General features: G+C 39.1%; 2 protein-coding genes and 1 pseudogene across 2 annotated transcripts in view; all 3 read right to left on the bottom strand.

The window, feature by feature from the left end:
* Nucleotides 1-1,296: 1,296 nt before the first annotated feature.
* Nucleotides 1,297-5,553, bottom strand: LOC139443743 (toll-like receptor 13; annotated as a pseudogene).
* A 584-nt stretch (nucleotides 5,554-6,137) lies between these two features.
* LOC139444269 (toll-like receptor 4) lies at nucleotides 6,138-9,061 on the bottom strand. Its single transcript, XM_071225195.1, has 2 exons — nucleotides 9,002-9,061; nucleotides 6,138-8,284 (listed from the first exon to the last, which is right to left on the bottom strand). Exon 2 carries the CDS (start codon nucleotides 8,235-8,237, stop codon nucleotides 6,138-6,140), a length of 2,100 nt encoding a protein of 699 aa, XP_071081296.1. The 5' UTR covers nucleotides 8,238-8,284; nucleotides 9,002-9,061.
* Nucleotides 9,062-11,398: 2,337 nt separating this feature from the next.
* The window catches only part of LOC139443745 (mucin-17-like), a 93,051-nt gene continuing 82,712 nt past the window's right edge, over nucleotides 11,399-21,737 (bottom strand). The window contains exons 93-110 of the mRNA XM_071224669.1: nucleotides 21,577-21,677; nucleotides 21,046-21,204; nucleotides 20,396-20,448; nucleotides 20,044-20,075; nucleotides 19,563-19,657; nucleotides 18,946-19,071; nucleotides 18,529-18,578; nucleotides 18,055-18,096; nucleotides 17,810-17,841; nucleotides 17,339-17,430; nucleotides 16,036-16,185; nucleotides 15,616-15,686; nucleotides 15,089-15,176; nucleotides 14,742-14,879; nucleotides 14,279-14,331; nucleotides 12,995-13,021; nucleotides 12,528-12,541; nucleotides 11,399-11,656 (exon numbers count right to left, since the gene is read on the bottom strand). Coding sequence (XP_071080770.1) covers nucleotides 11,399-11,656; nucleotides 12,528-12,541; nucleotides 12,995-13,021; nucleotides 14,279-14,331; nucleotides 14,742-14,879; nucleotides 15,089-15,176; nucleotides 15,616-15,686; nucleotides 16,036-16,185; nucleotides 17,339-17,430; nucleotides 17,810-17,841; nucleotides 18,055-18,096; nucleotides 18,529-18,578; nucleotides 18,946-19,071; nucleotides 19,563-19,657; nucleotides 20,044-20,075; nucleotides 20,396-20,448; nucleotides 21,046-21,204; nucleotides 21,577-21,677 — 1,581 coding nt within the window. The remainder of the gene's footprint in view (nucleotides 11,657-12,527; nucleotides 12,542-12,994; nucleotides 13,022-14,278; nucleotides 14,332-14,741; nucleotides 14,880-15,088; nucleotides 15,177-15,615; nucleotides 15,687-16,035; nucleotides 16,186-17,338; nucleotides 17,431-17,809; nucleotides 17,842-18,054; nucleotides 18,097-18,528; nucleotides 18,579-18,945; nucleotides 19,072-19,562; nucleotides 19,658-20,043; nucleotides 20,076-20,395; nucleotides 20,449-21,045; nucleotides 21,205-21,576; nucleotides 21,678-21,737) is intronic.

Genomic DNA, 21,737 nt, shown 5'->3' on the forward strand with positions numbered 1-21,737 from the left:
CATACCCGTGATCGTGGGTTTCACCGAAGTGGTAAACGTCTAAGACCTGCATCACTTCGGGCTTTCCTCCCACATTAAGCTGACACGCCGTTATATAACTGGAATACTGTTAAAAGCGGCGTTAAACCCAACTCACTCACTCACTGTTTCGCCCCACTTGGTGTTTTCGAGGGAAACACTCTTTTAGGTCCGCAGTTTCAACTTTCAAGGACAAAAGCCGTACACGTGTTAAGGAAGGTAAACGTAATTGAGTCAGTGTGTGAAAGCGCACGAACACACGGTCCAGTCGTCTGTGTATTGTTGTATGAAGTGCATAACTGTAGTATGCATAATCATGACCCAGATGACTAACACCGACTGAACCACAGCCCTCATTCCTCCGTGGATGGAGATATACCAGATATACTATGTGCACAACTATATGAAAAAAAGTCAAATGTGCATCATGGCGTGGGATAATGATAACGCTGTATTCTTGTTAGTTACTGCTTTGATGTAAGGAAGCAGAACATGGTTGAGTTTCAGAAGGGACGACTGTTAACCCTTTCATTTCAAATTCGCGTCTTGAAACAGGAAATATAACGTTTATAGAAATATATACATTGTTTAGAACTGAGTTGAAATTCATTCTCGGGACATATTTCGCTACGTTCTGTCAGTCTTTTATACACACGATAGAAACAAATGTATTCACAAGCGGATAGTGTTTTATTCAACAAAATAAAATTACAGAGATAAAGTATTTTAATATTACTATTTTCTCTTTTTGAAATGTTTGATCTGGCGTATATATACCCTTAACAATGTAGGGGATCATGTAATATAAATGTTAATGCCAAGTATTAGAACAAAGTTACAAGCATCCTATGCAAGAACGTTTGTTTGTGTTTGTGTAAAATTTAACACCCAAAAAGATCCTACGGTTTGCACATGCCTCACAGCGCTACACACTTCTGATTTTAACACGTTCAAGGAAAGTCGATTAATCTCTAGGGATCATTGTTTCTGTCAATGTTATTGATACTCCTTATCAAACAGTTATAATTTTTTCATTTCATTCATTTTTTGTGCATGAGGTAGCGATGCGGCGTCTGGAATGCGCGGTGCGTCTACGTGCTATTGGCATGCTAGAATTTGGCATAAGTCAGCGTCCAGTGGCCAATACGTTCGATGTCTTCTGACATCTCGTCAAATTTATTTTTTTCATTTCGCCCCTTAATGTTTTAACTTTGCTTATTGTATAACGGCTAATATAATACTGCTTAAAATCATGTTTAATGTCATTGCTCAACAGGTTCATCGTTGCAAACAACGCCGGAGACGCATCCAGAATAACTGTCTGTCTTCCTCCTCCACAGGCCACGTGATGTAGGTGGTCGTCTGCAGCAGTGCATACAGCGATGACGTCATGTTCCGGGCGTGTATCTCCTCAAGCAGCACCACCACAAGGTATCCCTCATCTTGCTCCAGAGAACGTTTCTGAACCAGAGTCAGCTCAAACTGGCACCATGGACTCTGACTGAAACTGTCGGACCGTACCAAGGCGATGTTTGTGCTGTTATCCAAATTGTTAACAATGTTGTCAACTATATAACGCCCAGGAGTGAAAGCTCTCTAACGAATGCATAACTTGAGATAACGACTATTAACACTATTGAACTATGGAAAAAACAGAGATTACGGGAAACTGATAAGTTGAGATCCAACACGTCTCTTCAGACACATCAACTATATATTCCCCAGGAATAAAGTTTCTCACGTGGATGCACAAGTTAGCTTCGTCTTCAATCTTTGGTATGATATTATTCCTTACCCATCTTGAATCAGCTTCACAATAAAGCACAAAAGCATCATAGATGTATCTCTCTTCATCAGCTGGCTTCCTCTTCTTATATCTCAACATGTGGATATAATAGCGAATGCGCTAACGTAATTTATAGGCAATGGAGATAACGACTATCAATACTACTGGAGCAATTGAAAGACCCTAGGCAATGGGAAAAACACGTGGGATCCGACACGTCTCTTCGGAGACATTACCATGAATCAGAAGCGTTGATTTGAGGTTCCATGGATATCCACATCGATATGACTCTGGGAAGTTAGTAAATTTACTTTTATCTGCCTTCACCCATGTAGCAAACCAAAGACTAGCACAAGTACAAACAAAATCTACGCCTCCGTTGTCTAGTGGTAGAGCATCCGCCCGGAGAGCGGAAGGTCCGGGGTTCGATCCCCGGCCGCGTCATACCAAAAGACGTTAAAAGATGGTACTTGTTGTTACCCTGTCTGGCGCTCGGCATTAAAGGGCTAAAACAAGGATCGGTCGGCTCGGAGTCAGTATACTGTGTCTGAGTGGGGTATTCATGTTAAACTGCGGCATGGTATCTCAGTGGGCTAGCACTATAAATCGGCATCAGTCCGGACTAGTACAAGCAGCTACACACACACACACACGTGCATGCACGTCGCTATATAAATGCAATATTCTTGGACGCGACGTTAAACTCAATTTCACCTCACCTCACTTACAGACAAAATCCTTAAAAGCCAAATTCACTTTTGAAAATTGCTCTCTAATTAGTATAGAAAATACAACTTCACTGACGACCTGGATGGCATTTTGTGAGAGGTTCAGAGTTTTGAGGTTTGTCAAGCTATTGAACACACCAGGATTTAATGACACAATTCTGTTTCCATGAAGATATGCAAGTTGATGGAATGTAGATATTACGCTAGAAACGGCGTATAAATGACACCTTGGCATTCTCAGAACCTTCAGTTTTTGAAGATCACAAAGAAGTGTGTCGAAAAAGCTATCGTGAAAGTTCAGCATTGTATTGTACGAGAGGTCCAGGTATGTAAGTTCTGTGCATCCTCTCAGTGCCTTTGGGTGAACATCCCCAAATTAAATGAATTTAGCAATGCTTGCGAGGTACCGTGCTTTAAAAGCACTGTTATTAAATGCATATGCTTCTAGTCGTGCGTTGTTTCTGAAAACATTGTTTAATGAAAGAACACTAAGGTTTGATAATGACGAAAAAGTATCTGTCTGAATCAAACTCAATGAATTACCAACTAGTATTAGGTATTTCAAGGCTGTAAGACAATTCAAACTACTATTGGACAAAGAGACTAAAACGTTGTGATAAATGTCTAAATGTTGAAGTTGTGAATGATTGGTATGAACACAAAAAATGGGGATCTCTGTCAGGAAGTTTGAATGTAAATAAATATACTTCAGGTGTTGGGGTACAACAGCTGGCATCCAAGATATGTAGTTATTAGCAAGACGTAGGACGCGTAATGAAAACACGTAAAAATACAAATGTCTGATTTGACAAAATTCAATATTTAGACTGTTTACATTTAGTTGGTTGGGTTGTTGGTTGGTTGGTTTGATGTTTTACGCCGCACTCAGCCATATGCCAGCTATATGACAGCGGTCTGTAAGTAATCGAGTCTTGACCAGACAATCCAGTGATTAATATCATGAGCATCGATCCACGCAATAGGGATACGGTGACATGCATCAACCAAGTCAGCGAGCCTGACCACCCGATCCCGTTAGTCGCCTTTTACGACAAGCAAAGTAACCTTTTACGACAAGCATGGGTTGCTGAAGACCTATTCTACCCCAGAATCTTCACGGGTCGTTTACATTCAGGCGTGTATGTCTACGTACGAGGTCATCTGTGCTATTGCGAACATTTATGTTACTTGACACATCAAGTATTCGAATTTTACTCTGTAAACTGTAAAAGCATTCCTGAAGAACATCTTCAGGGACACTGCTGTATCCTAGGTCGAGAAGCTCCAGCCTTAACATGTCTTGGAACGCATCACCAGAAATGTGTGTGATACTGTTGTTACGAAGAAATAGGATTTTCAACTGTGTGATGTTTCTAAATGTAGCTCCTGTTATCCTTCCCAGATAGTTTGATGAAAAGTTCAGAAGCTCTATTGTAGGGTTTAAATTGGGTATCCTTGTGAGTCTCCTTCCCCTGTTTGTGCAACTGACACAATAACAATAATTAGAAAGAGAACACTTGCACAAGGTTTTGAAACACTCTGTTGTCACGTTTCCACTTCTTCTCTCAATGAATTTTGTTTGCGGTATAGTAACGCCGAGTCTACAAACTGTTATCCAAAGAACGATCCTACAGCCATGTGTCATTGTGTGTCCACAGCTATCTATAAAAAGAGAAAAGTCATGTCATATCCAAACATCTATCCTGTGAGTGAGGTTTAGTTTAACTTCGCTTTAAACACTATTTTCATTTTATCAGTGGGTGATACAAATATAAGAAATTAACATCACATAGGCAACATCTCTGTCATATAGCGACGCTTTCAGTTCTCACGGTGTGTCTCTATGTGGGGAATTCCTACTACAGAATAGAATCCTAAAGACCACCGGACCATTACAAACACACATCGAGTTGCTGCACCCAGATAACTTGGTTCATCCTTGTTCCTACTTTTATCAACTAATAGTTAAAACTAGTAAATAACGTATTTATAAAATAATCCAAAATAATCTGAAACCACGTGTCACTGACAATTAACGGATTCAAGTCACTCGATCTTGACCATTGTAGATGCGATCAATGTCAACCTACGTGAACCTAAGCACGTTAAACATTCACATATCAGGCGTATTGTACTCAGTTGATGGCTCCAAATAATACTTTGAATCACCTGAGTGCACTTTATCATCAACGGTGTCTTTGTGCAATAATCTTATTTCACAAGCCATTTATGTTACCCTGTGCCAGGTAATATATTGCTGTTGACTGATGAGCGTTGGCATATTTTTCATCTTAAAAAATGCAGAAAACGTTATAGATTCAGCACAATTTATTGAGATGAAGTACAAATAACACAAATACATACATGTAGGTATAAACCAAAAATACTAAACTAAAACTTTAAGGATTTAAGTAATTAAGTCGGATTAGGAAAATCGGTCCGGGTAGTCCTTCAACCAAAGCAGCGAGCCAAGACTGGTATTTGTGTCTCTCAACAAACTTTAATCCGATGCTAGGGATAAGCATTAGAATTAAGATGAGTAAAAGGACCACCGTGATAAGGTGCAGTGTTTGCACTTCAAGAAGACTTTCTATATACAATAAAGGCCCAAGTGATAATTTAGTTACCACCATAAAGGTAAATATAAGATAGCTACGCGACAAATCGCAAAGAACAATGAAGAACGAAACGTGGTTTATTTCACGATAAACCATTGTTCTATAATAACGTCATTTCTGGAGATTTGAACATGCGCGCGCGACTTTATGACGTCGTAAACTGGACGTTATTTTTGAGAGGAAAGAGTCTTATGAGTTGTTCCCCTTAGATGTAGCTGGACAGCGCAGATTAATGCAATGGCAACACGATAGCACCCAAAAGTGGGAGCGATATCACAATCCACATTGGGAGAAAAGGTGCAGCTAATCGACGTGAAAATTGTGAGAATACCAAACTTACCCCTCTGTACACAATATGGAGTTGTCCGACATTGCCGACGTCGGATTGTATTCGGGGAGTCATCATTATTTTAAAACATGTAAATATTTTTAAAGCGTGTACAATTTACTGACATCCTCAAAAGAGTTGTACATAGTGTTGATATCTCATCGTTGTTTATCATACAATAAAACACTGCAGGGAGAATAAACCACTCCGGGCTGCGCGTCTCATGGTTTATCTCCTTGCAGTGTTTTATTGTACGACAACTCACTCCCACTTGTCGTTTATTTCTAAAATTACAAACATTTAAGGTACATAAACAATACAAATACGAGGGAGCAGTCCCTCAATCTGGACCTCTCATAATTTTCTGTTGCGTATGTACATTGTTAATGCGCAACACTTATTCCAGAAACTCTACCCTGAGGTCAGTTACCCCTTGGAATATCTCTCTCTATATATACACGGATATTACCACGTTTTTGAGATTCGAAGTTTTTTAACCATATGTATATTAGATGTACAGGTGCAGAGAATGTTAGAGACAGAATCGTAAGTCAGTAAAAAAACAATTTAAACATAGAAAAATATTAATCATCAGTGATGAATTAACAGAGCATTTATTCTTTATACATCTTCTCAAAAGATTTTTGATTTTTAAAAAACTATCTCTGCAAACATTGTTTAAGTCGCATCCAGAATACATGTCTATCTCCCTCCTCGTCTGGCCACGTGATATAGGTAGTCGTCTGAAAGAGGGCATACAGTGATGACGTCATGTTTCGGGCCTCAATGTTTTCAAGCAGCACCACCACCACGTAGCCCTCGTCCTTCTCAAGAGCTTGTTTCTGGATCAGAGTTAGTTCAAACTGACACCATGGACTCAGAATGAAAGAATTAGACAGAACCATGATGACGTTTCTGCTATTATCCAAATTGGTTACAATGTTATCAATTATATATTTCCCAGGAACAAAGTCTCTCTCATGGATACACAGCTTAAAGTTGGCTTCGTCTTCAATCCTTGGTATGATATCATTCCTTACCCATCTTGAATCATCCTCACAATAAACCACAAAAGCATCATAGATGTATCTCTCTTCATCAACTTCCTTCCTCTTTTTGTATCTCAACATGTGGATATAATAGCGAATGCGCCAACGTAATCTATAGGCAATAGAGATAACGACTATAAACACTATTGAAACTATTGAAAAACCATAGATTACGGGAAACACATAAGGTGAGATCCGACACGTCTCTTCAGAGACATTAGCATCAATCAGAAGCGTTGATTTGAGGTTCGGAGGGTATTCACATTGATATAAATCGGGGAAGTCCGTGAATATGTGTTTATCTGTCTTTATCCATGTAATAAACCAAAAGTTAGCACAAGTGCAGAGATAATCATTTTTTGCTAAATTCACGCTTGTGAGTTGATTTCTGATTGGTACAGGAAATACAGCTTCACTTACGACCTGGATGGCATTCTGTGAGAGTCTTATACGTCTGAGTTTTGTCAAGTTGGTGAACACTCCTGGATCTAAAGACGTAATTCGGTTTCCATGAAGATCAAGTTCTTTAAGTTCCCGGAAGTTCGATATTACATTTGGAAAAAAGGATAACTGACACCTTGGCATTCGTAGCATCTCTATTTTGTCAAGACCAGATAAGATTGTTTCGAAAAAGCTATCGTTAAAGTACAGCATCGTATTGTACGAGAGGTCCAACCATGTTACTCCGGTACATCCTCTCAGTGCCTTCACGTTAACGATGAAATCGAAATAACCAAATTTAGCAATGCCACTGAGATAAAGTTTTTTAACAGCACTGTTATTAAATGCATATTCTTCGAGTCTTTCTTCAGCTTCGTAACTTCTAAAAGCATTACTTAGGGCAAGAAACTGAAGGTTTGGTAATGATGAAAATGTATTTGAATGAATTTTCGTTATTAAATTTTCTATGAAATTGAAATATTTCAATTTTTTAAGACATTTCAGACTTACATTTGACATGTATCTTATGGCATTTTGGCGTAGATCTAATGATTGAAGTTGTGAATTATTGGTATTATCACAAAATCTGGGAAGCTCTGTCAGTGAGTTTGAACGGAACGAAACCACAGTTAAATACCATGGAACTTCAGCTATTGTCCAACCAATGTCATTGTAAGCAACATATAGAACACGTAGTGAGTCCAGACGAGATATCACAGAAAAATTAACGTATTTCAGATGACAAAAGTCCATTTTCAGACTTATTATATTCAGTCGTGTAAGCCCGTCAACAAAATCTTCTGTAATATTCAGCAAAAACCTGTTTTGGGAAACGTCAAGAGTTCTAAGCGTGTTATGCAAACTGTGAAAAGATGCCTGGAGGACACTTACAGACACACCACTGTATCTGAGATCAAGAACCACCAGCATTAGCATGTCTTGAAAGGTGTCTCTGGAGATGTTTGTAATACTGTTGTTGCGAAGAATTAGAACTTTCAACTGTGTTATATTTCGTAACATATCTCTTGTCAGCTCTCCGAGGTAGTTTGATGAAAAGTTCAGAAACTCGGTTGTAGGGTGTAAGTCCGGAATCCGTGTGAGATTTTCCGCGTTGTTTGTACAACTCACACATCTATCAGAACACCTACACAGACTTTCAAAACATGGTCTATACACCTTTCCACACAATACTACCGCTCCTTCTGTGTTTGACGGCAATATTATTGCGCAAGCGATTGCACAAATTGTTATCTCCAGAAGACGTGCCATGATTTTTTCAATAATCCTCAGACTCTAAGTGTCGTACGCTTATATATCTGAAATGGAAACAAACGCCATGATAATTTAAGACTTCCAGGACAACAACTATTGATACTACTGATACGATGTTAAGTGATTATATTCTATGTAAATGGCAAAGCAGTGATCAAGGTGTAATGTTCTACCATTGTACGTTTTGTTAACTGCATTTTGAATCGCTGTGAACTGTGTTGTTATCCAGATGATTGGGTACCAATGAAATTGTTCAAACACTGACACCAAAGAGAAAAAAACATCTCATAGAGATGATATGTGCACTGTTTTGGGACATAACAGATTGAAATCATGCGTGTGCAGGCTTAAGAATATCTAAATAACATAGCATTATTGTTAATATAAATTGGGTATTAGTTTGGCATATACTTTAACTTTCAGTCAAAACCATTATGTCTGGCAACGATGTGAATCCGAAACTGATGAAGAAGTGATAAATATTGAGTGACTCAATATTCTGCAATATACATCAAACACAAGTATAGGGAACTGGTGTTTAATTAGATTCATTTTACATTCCTATATCATTAAAAATGGAAATAAATATGTAGGTCATGATATTAACCAGCTGAATATAAAGGGACAGTGTATCAAAAGGGATGGTAGTGACAAATGTAGCAAATGATTAAAAAAACACGAAAACACAAGTAAACAAACGCTACATGCTATAAAGAAGCAACGACCAATAAATATGTCGAAAGTAGGAATATAATACTTACCTCAAGCAATTTAGAAGATGCAGTTGTAGCAGACTGAACAGTAGCTTATGTCTGGTTCATCATGTGTTACAGTCTCATGTGAACACTCCCGGTTGTCATGCTGCGATATTCCCTCTAATAAACTCAACGTCGAAATGAGGAGGTCAGATCTCTGATTAACGCCGATAGTTTTCGCCGATCCATGCTGCTCGTTATTGGTTTTAGTAGAATAGCTATGTTACAGTAATAAAATACTTTCTCCATTTGAATTCGTTTGTGCGTGTGCGTGTGTATGTGCGCTTGTGCGTGCCCAACGGTTGCGGGGAAACTCTACAAGCCTGTGTAGCGTGTTAAAATACTTTCTTGATTTGAATTCATTTAAGCGTGTGCGTGTGCGTTTGCGTGTGCGTGTGTATGTGCGCGTGTTTGTGCGCATGCCGTTGCGTGATACTCTACAAGCCTGTGTAGCCGTGTTAAAATACTTTCTTGATTTGAATTCATTTGAGCGTGTGCGTGTGCGTGTGCTTGTGCGTGTGAATGTGCGCTTGTGTGTGCGCATGCGGTTGCGGGGAAACTCTGCAAGCCTGTGTAGCCTTGTTAAAATACTTTCTTGATTTGAATTGTGAAAAGAGATACATCAGTTCAGCAACTTAAAACGTGTTGTTGGCAGAGAGGTTTGTGTATTTATTAGAAGCATTACAATAGTCGTTGAAAACTGAGACACCAGGATGTTTATCCCGTTTCCTATCAAGTGAGAGACATGATAACGGACACATTTCCTTCTCTGTTTGATGACGCATCACACAACGTTAACAAGGCTCTACATGGGTTGCCCCACCACTTTACATAATGTATGGTGTGAATTAAAAGCAGTTGTAACGATACCAACCAAACTACTACAGTCTGGCGGTTCAAAATCTAAAGTGCCAAAGGGAGAACACCCACATGGTTTCTTGCAGTGTTCCACCGCGAAAGCTTTGTTTGTCATGGTAGTTCTATTAACGTAGTATTGATAATATCTTTCACACTGGGCGAGGGGGCACAGGTGGCCAAGTCGTATAAGGCGCAGCGATTCGCTGTGCAGAGTTGCGTCCCTTGGGCACGCCAGAAACCTATGATTGTGGGTTCGAGTCCCGGTTCGCCCCGATTATGTTTCTAGGTTTGTCAGCACCATACCCTTGCTGGTGGGTTTCACCGAAGTGGTAAACGTCTGAGACCTGCATCACTTCGGGCTTTCCTCCAACATTAAGTTGACACGCCGCGATAGAACTGGAATACTGTTAAAAGCGGCGTTAAACCCAACTCACTCAATCATTCACACTGTATTCAATGTATAGTTGTAATATGAAAAAATAATGTACATGATATACGGTCTACCTGAATAGGCATTCGTCTCTGAGTGAGTGAGTGAGTGAGTGAGTGAGTGAGTGAGTGAGTGAGTGAGTGAGTGAGTGAGTGAGTGAGTGAGTGAGTGAGTGAGTGAGCAATATCGCGACAGGAAACACCAGAAAAATGGGCTTCACACATTGTGGTTACACACATTGTACCCATGCGGGGAATCTGGTATTCGGCGTGACCCCACCACCCCTCGCCTCTAGTAAATTATGTTAATTATGTATCACACACACACACACACACACACACACACACACACACACACACACACACACACACACACACACACACACACACACACACAGAGGTTCAAGAAGAATGTACTTATATGATATCAAACGAGCAGTCACAATAACAGTGCAGTGTAACCTTTATTCACTCAGTGAATAGTTTAATATCATCATAACATATCACAGTCATGCTTTTAAATAAACACGTTTAGTTATCAAGTATATTATATTTTATGTACGCTTCTGACAGAAAATCAAGGATTGAAACTGGTAAGTGCAGGTTTATTATAAAACAGGCTCATTCTTTATATTATGCATTGTTTGTATTCAAGATGTTTTATTGTAAAAAGAATAAAGGGAATTAATACGCATAAACATACGTCACAGTGATATACGAGGATGATAACCAAGAACCCAATTATCATATTGGAAAATGTTTCTGACACGAAGTCAGTTATTAGAACAGTAAAAATCGACTCAGTTCTCATATTGAACAATAGTTGACAAAGTGTAATTTCTAAATATATGTTCAATACAGGGGGGAATATAAATACAACGTGCAATAAACACAAAGGAAAACAACGAAATTTTATATACTTGTGATTTTAGACCGGAGGTCCTAAAGAAATCTTTATCACATTACTATCTCAGAATTCAAGGCTTGAAACTAGTAAATTTAGTGCATTTTAGTATTATTTCACACATTTATGAAATCATAAACATCGATACATACACACAAAAACACACACGAAGTTGTAAAACAAAGATAGATTCGAATCTTCATCTAGGAATGTCAGTAATTCCTGTCGTAGTCGAAGTTGAGCATGTCGCGGCTGGAGGTTCCACCAGAAGAGGGCATGCTCTTCAGTTTGGTGACTGTCAGATAGACCAGGGCGACCACAGCGAGCGTTGCTACACCGCTGCCGAACCCGATGCCTGCTGAACTGAGCAGCTTGCTGTTGCTTACACGAGGACGCACGACCGTAGTGGTCTTCATCGTCACAGGGTCCGTACATTGGCATGTCATTCTGCCGGACTGGTACGCCTCGATCTGGGAAGTAGGAGACATTGCAAAGGTAAAATGATATTTGTGATGTTGCAAATGATGTTTTATAATGTATAGCTGTATTAACGGGGTACGTTTGTGTTGGTAATCAATTTGGATGTTTGATATAAGAGAATGTGACCAAATGCTTAGAGACATTTGATGAATGGTAGCTTATTAAGGATCTACATGTAAGTCTAATCGGTAAGTTTCGCAAACAACTTTAATCTGTACAATCACTATCTATTTTCATAGCTCCATGATGAAATATATGTTTGCTGGTCAGTAAAAAATGTTTTACTGTTGTAAATGTGAAAACATATAAATCAAATTTCTTAAGCACGTGCTTTTTATGCATACATTACATGTATATGTTAAGTCAATGTCTATAATCGGGCAATATTAATATTGACTGATTCAATCAGGCAATGTACATATTGGCCGAAATTGTCAGTCAATATACATATTGCATGACTTATGAGCCTGGATTTTAACCAGATTGACTGAAATGACTCTTTAATTGAAACTCATTTTAATTTGGATCTACGAAGATCAAAGTTACTTCTCTAAGTACGCAGTTTACCCAATATATTGGAATCAATCTGATGTTAACAAACTATATATCTTTGTTTTCTTTATAAATAAAAAGTAAAACAGATGAGAATAGTTAATTAGTCAAATAAGAGGTAAGAAATAGTATACTGGTGATCCTCTGCACCAGCAATAGTGTTATAAACTTCAAGATTCAATTCAATAGCATTATATTCCTTAATATAAGAACATGATCTAACTATCTTTACTACTAGTGTTTATTTTACTCCAATGTAAATAAGTGTGGTCATCGCGATCATGTGAAATGAAAAGAAAAGACACTCACCATTTGCTGTTTAGCTGTAAACCAAAGTACATAATGATTTTATTTAGTAAGGAAATTATGTTTTTTATTCATTTGACACTCGGTCAAACAATCTTGCGGAGAAGTATATACATTCTAGTTGTGTCAGATTTTTATTTTGTTACAGGTTTAAAGCCTCCATGAAATATTGAAAAGCTGAAGTTCGACGAGTTCTATGGATGAACAACTTCTTTATTACAATTAGTTCGACGTTTCGGTGTAGATCCTAACACCTTTATCAAGCAAGTGTTGATAAAGGTGTTAGGATCTACACCGAAACGTCGCACTAATTGTAATAAAGAAGTTGTTCATCCATAGAACTCGTCTTACTTCATCACTCCAACTTCTAAATGCCACTCAAAGAAGTTATTGAAAAGCTGTTTTATCTTGAAGCGAACAAACATCAAAGTGTCATTTATCCCTACATGACAATGGGATATAGTACTTACTGGCTCCAATACATTGCTTGGCCGGTTCTGTGAGGTATAAACAAACAGGACTGTGTTTTAGATATTTCGATTAGAATTATACAGACAGACAGACAGAAACACACGCAGTACATACATACATACATACATACATACATACAAACATACACACACACACACACACACACACACACACACACACACACACACACACACACACACACACACACACACACACACACACATACATACATACATACATACATACATACATACATACATGCGGATATGAATAACCCTTTGGTGTTGTTTTCTTTGTTGTTTTACGCCACAGTCAGCGATGTTATATTTACTCATAATACAATCCAGCTATCTAATTGGTAAGTCGCCGTCCTTTGATAACCCATACAAGGCCAGCTTGTAGGAACATCCTGACGTCATAATGTTCCATATGACGTCATTTACTAGTCACATCAACCATACTTAAGTCAAAGCGGTCGTAAGGTCCACACACAGATTATAGTATCTGTCCTTGTGAACACGAATGGTTAGTTGGTTACATGTTTAACTAGCAGGTTGTACATGTTTTGTCGAGCTTAACATCCGTATGCACATTCAACCTTCGATCTCATGGTATACATGCCCACTCTGATAAGGAATGGGACTGTATTGGATTTGAATACTTTTAAACCATAACATATGATGTCTTACCGTATAGGAATTGGTAGTGCATATCAATGATTGGAACCAATCATAACAATCCCTTTCCAAGTACAGATATTAACGCCACAAATATTCTCTGTTCATGATTCTTAAATCAATTTATTTGTTTGATTATTGCTTTACCGCGCTGTTAACAAAACCGCTGAGCAAAAGAAAGTATACACCCATGTTTTATGGTGACCAAAAATAAAACAAACAAGAAATCTTTAGGTATTTGATACGGGTTTCATAGTTGTGTTTTGGACCTTAAGTTTGCAGTGTTTTGCGACTGTTTTCAAACTTGTAAGGTATTCGTAACGTTTGTACTTTGTTGTTCAAATCAAATTGTCAAGTGTATATTTTCTTTCGATCGGCAGTTTATTCCCACCTATATCATGGTGGAGAGTTATTAGCAGAATGTGGGACAGGCAGACATGTTGATGACAACATGATCAACGTTCCATACCATTGGGATACGATGACCGAGTCTGAACATCCGATACCCACTGACGGTTCTTATGTCAAGCATGAGGAATCTAATCTGACCCGGAATGCAAACAGTGTCGTTTTTGTATTATTAAAAATACACTATAGGTACATTACCTGGGGTTGGTGCAACCACATCTACATCCATGCATATGGTTTGAACATCATTACTGAAATATGAACAAGATATATACACAATGTATTATATGTGCTAAATGTTAGTACTGGACATTGTGTTATAGACAGAAACTGTCAATAATTAAATTATAAGTGAAATGCCCACTTGGAACAGTGAGTGAGTGAGTTTGGTGTAACGCCGCTTTTAACAGTATTCCAGCTGTATCGCGGCGTGTCAGCTTAATGTGGGAGGAAATGCAGGTCTCAGACGCTTACTACTTCGGTGAAACCCACACGCACAGGTATGGTGCTGAGAAACATAATCGGGGCGAACCGGCATTCGAACCCACAATTATGAGTTTCTGGCGTGCCCAAGAGACAGCGAATCGTGGCGCCTTCAACGACTGGGCCACCCGTGGACCCCCATAAATGTATGGAAGTCAATATTCTGTAGTTTCCTCACCTGTCAGAGATACTTTCAGCCTGAACACAGACATGCTGGTGGCCGGGGACCGTGGCGTGGTAGAGAACCGGCTGGATGGACTGGCTTCCACTCAGTATAGGCGGCATGGCAGGTAGACTGGGACTTTGTTGCAGTACCCTACACAAATAAACAATAGTCATTCATCTTCCGACAAGACATTAGTCGTAGAAGTCTATCACGTTCTTAAAACACGCAGACACGGGTCATCATGGGCCAAATAATATAATGGATCCTACCATCCTGCGCCTTGTAAGTATAGGGTTCTTGTTTAGTTTAAATATTAGTGATAAAGTACGTTATGATATTGAGAGAGTAATACTATATACCTGTCTGGCTCTGTAACAATTGGAATCGGACACTGCGTTCCCAGTGTGCAAGTGACATGTGTCGGTATGGCTGGTTTGGGTTTTGCTCCTGCGAAAAAGTCAGGGAATAGTTGTTGATATCCCATGACCATCCATTATCCTACCAGTTACTGACTACTCAGATAGGTAAAATATAACTACTTAAAAAGATCATTTCAATGTTTTCCAATCAAAAATAACTTCTGCATTTCGGACGTCCTTATGTTTTCCAATATAAAGTCATAAACGTTGGAATAACAAATAAGACTAACTTCCAATTGCTAAATATGTCATTTAATAATGATAACTCACAACTCTTGTTGCACTGATCGTAATAGCACTGTATGATCACTGTATGCTGCATTTAGTTTCAGTAAAATGTTACACTATAGCATAAATATGGATTAGTAATAGCATACCCATCACTGACAAATACAAATTGAAATAGCTACAAAAGGAAATTTGAATAGGCTACCTACGCTCAACGGTCTTACTGGATATGTGCCTACCTGGTGGAGATACGCTGCCACCGGGGTCAAGCTTCGTCTCCACCTTAATGCACATAGTTTGTGACACTAAGCTGAAAGACGGAAAGAACATCACGTAATGAATTCAAAATATCACTCATGTAAGTTTTGAAACAATCAACATGACTACCATACCTATATCACACGTATTACAGATAGTTTCAGAATAATGACAAAAACGTCAACGCAAGAGGATACCCTGTCTCGATAGTCTGCTGAAACATATTCCATGGGGTGTAAAAGGCAAAATACCGCTGAAAACTGTGTGAATAGATCACTACAAACCAGTGAGACGAAAAGGATGCAAATATCCTTTCCTGCCACAGCGTAAAAGAATCCTTGTGTAAGATTGAAGCATACATGTATTTGAAAGTGTAGCAGTTTGAATGTAAGCACACGTACCTTACTCCTGCACTGGCCTTCATGCAAACGTTCTGGGACCCAGGAGCTGATGGTCCAATCTGAATCTCAACATCTTTATATGACCCCACAGAGCGGATCGGACCATTGCTAAACTGACTTGTACCAACCGGGTTCACCGAGATCGGGTTTCTGATGGAACATATTACATTTTAATTACATTTCTAAATGAATAATAACTAAACATGGTAATTTATTTCAGGTGTTCTCTGTAGATACTGTTAAAGTGACTTGCCCCATGAATGACTCGACATTCAGCTGCTGATAACCATCAATTGATGACATAAAGCCTCTTCCAGTTTGTATAGTAAACGGTGTAACAGTAAAGAAAATATATTTTATTGATGGCAACTTCTTTATTCTAATATGGTGTTACGTTTTGATATAGATCCTGTTGTTTTGGTCAATCCTTATTAGGTGTATATAAGTCTGTAGTGTGTTGTCTTACTCCACTCTTGCTTGACAACGGTATCAGGATTATTACCGAGATGTCGAACCATAACAGAATGTCATTCATAAAATATCTTTTTACGTTACTTACTTCTAAAAATGCCTTTCAAGCAATTCAGACGGTTAACGCCGCTCTGGAAACTATTTCAGATATATCACGGCTTACAGCTTAATGTAACGCCAAAAGTAAAGGCTGCCCTAAACAGGTACCATATGGCTGAACTTCAACTGTCATGGTACTAACAGAACAAGGTTAACAGCTGCAGGTTAATCTTCCCGCGGCAAGAGAACTGACTGACTGTATAAGTCCAGTGTCCGCCCTTGCCGAACTAGCCTGGAATTATGGAGTTATATTTTGGCTGGACTAATGAGTCTATGCATAGTCTAATGAAAATCGCGTAACGAAATCGACATCAGTTTCGAAAACTGCCCTGCAGATTTAGGTCGATTGCAGGAGTTGTAAAAGCATGTGTACCGTCAGCTTAGCGGCAACAGATATTTGCAAATCTGTTCATGTTTTCAATCAAGGTGCTCACGTGATTTGATGCACTTCGCGAAGTAAGACCCATTTTATTACAAATAGATCTTGATCATCGATCAGATCGTCTTGACAGGGCGACGCCATTTTATCTGAAGCAAATGCAAGTGATCTGAGAGGTGGTATAAGATTGGTCAATGGGAGGGACATAGAAGAGACAGAAATTCCAGTGTAGTTCGTCAAGGGTGGAAACTGGACTTTTACAGTCGGTTAACTCCCTTGCTTCGGGAAGATGGCAGGTTACGTCGTCCGCTATCATCGTACACTACGCACACACACTTTTGTATTGGTACGTACGTTGTAACGCATGATGGCGGTTTGACCAGAACGTGAATGCTACATTTAGACGAGGGGCACTCTACGGATGATGCGGCTCCGACGATTTCAGGCTGACGGAAACAAAGAGATCATTAAAAGAGATATTATTTACTGATATTGATCATCACAATAACATTTCATAAGAATACTGAACGATAACGCCGACCAAAAAGGACCGTCCAAGTCACGTTCATTGGTGATGTCAATGTGTTTGCGGGAAACAGTCGGTCTAAAATGTTTTGAAAAATACTCCTCATAAATATACAATGAATTTTCCGAAGACAAAATCCTGTTTCTATAGGTGAAACTCCAAACAATAACCTTGTGTCCCCAATGTATACACAAGCTTTTAAGGACTAGAATGGTCTCGAATCTGAAGACGACGTTGGACAGTGTGTATTTTATTCCTAGTTTACAATTATAGAATGTGGACATGCATATTTTACTCACGTGGTCATTGGGCCCGCATGGCAGATTTGTGTCTGGAAATAGAAGACACAGACATAGCTGACTGATATTCGTGTCTAAGCCAGTGTTCATATGTTCATAGGTAGTGTAACATCTAAGTGATAAACATAAACAAAGAGCTGGTGACAGCTCATGAATTATTGACATATGTTCCTTTACAACAAATTGAGATATCAAGACATGTTTGTTATATTAAGATAAGTAACACAGCAACTTCGTATACGCACTGGTCGGCTGGTGTGTCTTCGTAGGGTCTTTTCCGAACGTATCTGCAAAGAAGTGTTAAATTTGTTGGTACATGGCGCCGGACGACAAAATGGTGTGCCTCACGAACAGATACTTCTCTGGATGAAAATGAATTTATCATCCAAAATCGCAAAATCATTATGAAATCGCACCACAATCCCATAAGGACCATTGTGACGTTTACGGCTACCATAGCGTCACAATCAAATAACATCACTAATCTCTGTCACTGGTGCTGGTTAGCTGTACTTATTTATACTCAAGACATTGGTTATTAATGTTTACAAGAAGAATTATGTCAAATGGTGAACAGAATCTCACCCTCGTGTCTTTTGAGAGAGAGAGAGAGAGAGAGAGAGAGAGAGAGAGAGAGAGAGAGAGAGAGGGGGGAGAAAGGGGGAGAGAAACAGAGAGAGAAACAGAGAGAGAGAGGCATATTGATAACTTGTACGTACTTGGATTGGGAGTGACTTTTATCGTGTAACATTTTCTGTCGTTGTTGGTTCTGGAAATAAAAGATAATATTTAACAATGCAAAAATTAACTCAATGTGTCTTATTTGACTGAAGCTTGGAGCGGAGCATAGAGGACTGGGGAGTTCTGGAGCGGACTGGAGTGGTGCGATCAAGTCTTCTTTACCTCCGTAATTCGTTGTGTAGATTTGCATCCTGTAGGCGTTCTGGGATCCTGGTATCCTTGGTTGGAAGTTTTAAATTCGTTTGTTAACCTTGACTTGTCAAGCCTATATCCGTGCTCGTCAGTTTCACAAATATTACTTCTTAGCCCGGCACGTTGAGCATCTCAAGTATTAATTGACATATTAAAGCGGCGTTAAAACCCAACTCACTTGTATTGTTCTCCAAAATACTCACGTAGTTGCACACACTGTATGTTCTCCAATGTCTGTTTGGGAGGGGGTAACGGACAACGTGTGTAGATCGGGGTCCGTTGGGTCAGTTGTGACGCTGGCCGGGATCGCCCCGGTCGTTGGCTGAAATCTGTAATGAATACAATCATAACAAACACTCACAAAACAAATGTCAGGAGTACTTAAATAGGTGTCTGCACATGAACCTGTATCTCAGGTTTTGAACTGAAATCAATTTGAAACACATAGCATTACCGATATGGAATAACGAAGAATAACCGGTATTAATAAAACTAAACATTTGAGAACTTCGCTCGTAGTCCTCGATGAAAGGGACCCCAAGACATGTTAACGGTTGTGGTGGAGGTTGAGAGGGTCAGCAAAACTGAGACAGTGATATGTGATGGCAGCCTAAAAGCACGGCTTGGGTAAGTCGACAGCCAGATAACAACATCCCATATACATTGTAATAACCATATGGTATTGTATTGAGAACTAGGGTACTTCGGTCCTTATCTGCCCGTACACTAACATTTTTGATATAGATAATACATATGTGAGACTCGAGGTTGGTTTTTTTCAAGAAGTATTATGCTACTTTCAATTCTTCTGTGAACTCACCTTGTCCCAGGAGTTGTTTTCATGTCGACGGAGCAGGTGGTGTCAACCGTGCATGTTATGACGGAGTTGTCAGGGAGTGAAGTCGAGACGATTTCCTTCGGAAACAGAAAAAACACGTGCAAATGTATTCAGATGTCAATTATATGAGTATATGACTTAATGGATGCAGGTTGGCGTCGTGCACGTCAATATTCAAGTTATAACACTGCGGCCTGTAAATACTGGAGCAAACCTGTGATTAGTTTACCTCTAACGAGCAGCAATGGAATGCTGGGGACAAATAACAACCCAGGTCCCCACGGAGTTCTATAATGCTCTACTTGCTGACATTTGAAACTTATATTCATATGGTCCTGGGAGATAGGCGAGTGGATGATTATTGCAATTTGCAGCTATTCACGAAGGGTAGGAAAGCGTATGTTATCATTCTTACTTTTTCTGCTTATGAAGAAGTGATTAGCGTTGTCTAAAAGAAGCTTACCTTTGGTGTCACACCAAGTGACGGCTTTGGTGCTAAAGTCAGAAAGAAGCGTTAAAACAAATCTATATACACATGTACATGTGTGTCTATGTACTCAAAATCCAAAAGTTATTGGTAATAACATCTATCTTCAATATACTTCTTTCTAATAATTGATTAAAATACCGATAATTAAGTAGTTGTAATCAGATGTTTTAACTGACCAATGTACAGTTTGACTCATAGAAGCTATAGTTTACGTAATCCTTATTCATATTATTTATTTCCTAAGAAATCGATCTCCTGCACGACAAACAGTAAGACAGGTTTTATGAACAATGACAGGGAAAAATAGTGTTAAAGTAAATCTTACTTGAAGCGTGGGGTGTCGGATTAACATTTGCACACCATTCGTTCCCTTCTAGTCTGTATGTACAAAAGACAGCAAGATAAATATTGATATGAAGAGACACGTTACATCTAAAACACGATTATGGCAAACATTGCTTGAAATCACGTTTGAAGGCAAGTTTCTGATTACAGTGGAAGTGGAAACGATGGAGGAAACATAGAGTGTGGTTGAAAAAGGGGTATAGTTACAAGTGTCCATCTTAGTCAGCAAGGGAATTCCTGGGCAGGATAAGCTTGTACTATGGCTACCGAGAGTGCTTGGTTATCATGGCAAATTCTCAGCTTAACCTGGGTGAATTTGGGTTTCACTACGTGGACGGTGTTCTTGGTCTGATTGCAGATCTACTTAACACAAACGTAACATAGTTTAAACCCATTACAGGTTGCCGCGAATCAGTTTGTTCTAATGATTTTTAATCGAATAGGTAAACATCTATTACCTGTGTCACTAAGGGATTTCCACCTACATTAATCTCACACGCCGTGATATAACTAGTTTACTTACACACATATGTCGCTCAGCATTTGAAGGGGGTCATGTCTGTATGCACAGAAATGATAGAAATGTCTCCACAAAATGTTGAGTAACAAATAATTTCAGATAATACTTACGATGTTAGTTTATTCCTGACTTTGAAACACACGGGCTGGAGAACGTGTTTGGTACTATCCGGTATTATAGGGACTTTGATGCTGAATTTCCCGTCTGGTGTCTGCGTTATTGTTGGTGTTGCTATTGGTGGACCTCTCGTTTGAACCACCTCCACGCCGCTGTTGAACATATATACACTACATTTCAAAAGTAACTTTTCCGCCACTATTGCGGCACTAAAGCGGAATTATCGTGCCACCTTTGAGGCCCATTAACGCGAAACTATTGCGCCATTATAGCCTCAGTGCATTTTATCAAAATGTTGTATGTAACAATCATTAGTGTAATTGATAATGTTACCTGCAGCTTTATTGACATTTGAATGCTATGAAGGGACACAACTGAGTCATTTTGCAATATTTTCATATGTGGCTAAGCCATCGTTTTTCACTTTCATAAGTCGGTAGGCACTACACCTAGGGTGTTGAGGGTGTTCCAAATACAGCGTTATGGTCAACTTTAACAATATGTGTTTCTAAGATATGTCCTACCCTTGTGGGTTCGTCCCCGGTTCCACGAGAATGGAAACGTCACAGCTGGATGGACACGGTATTATTGTTCCACTGGTCAAAGTCGGTCGGAGAACATGAGGCTACATTAAGTGAAGATACATTGTGTATATATCAAGCGATAACGATGTACAGTTTTTGGT

This window comes from Haliotis cracherodii, unplaced genomic scaffold (genome assembly GCF_022045235.1).
Source record: "Haliotis cracherodii isolate W230 unplaced genomic scaffold, xgHalCrac1.p SCAF_5, whole genome shotgun sequence".
NCBI classification, from domain to species: domain Eukaryota; kingdom Metazoa; phylum Mollusca; class Gastropoda; order Lepetellida; family Haliotidae; genus Haliotis; species Haliotis cracherodii.

Coding starts and splice junctions, on each gene's coding strand:
- LOC139444269 (XM_071225195.1), bottom strand. CDS start 8,237: ATGGCACGTCTTCTGGAGATAACAATTTGTGCAATCGCTTGCGCAATA.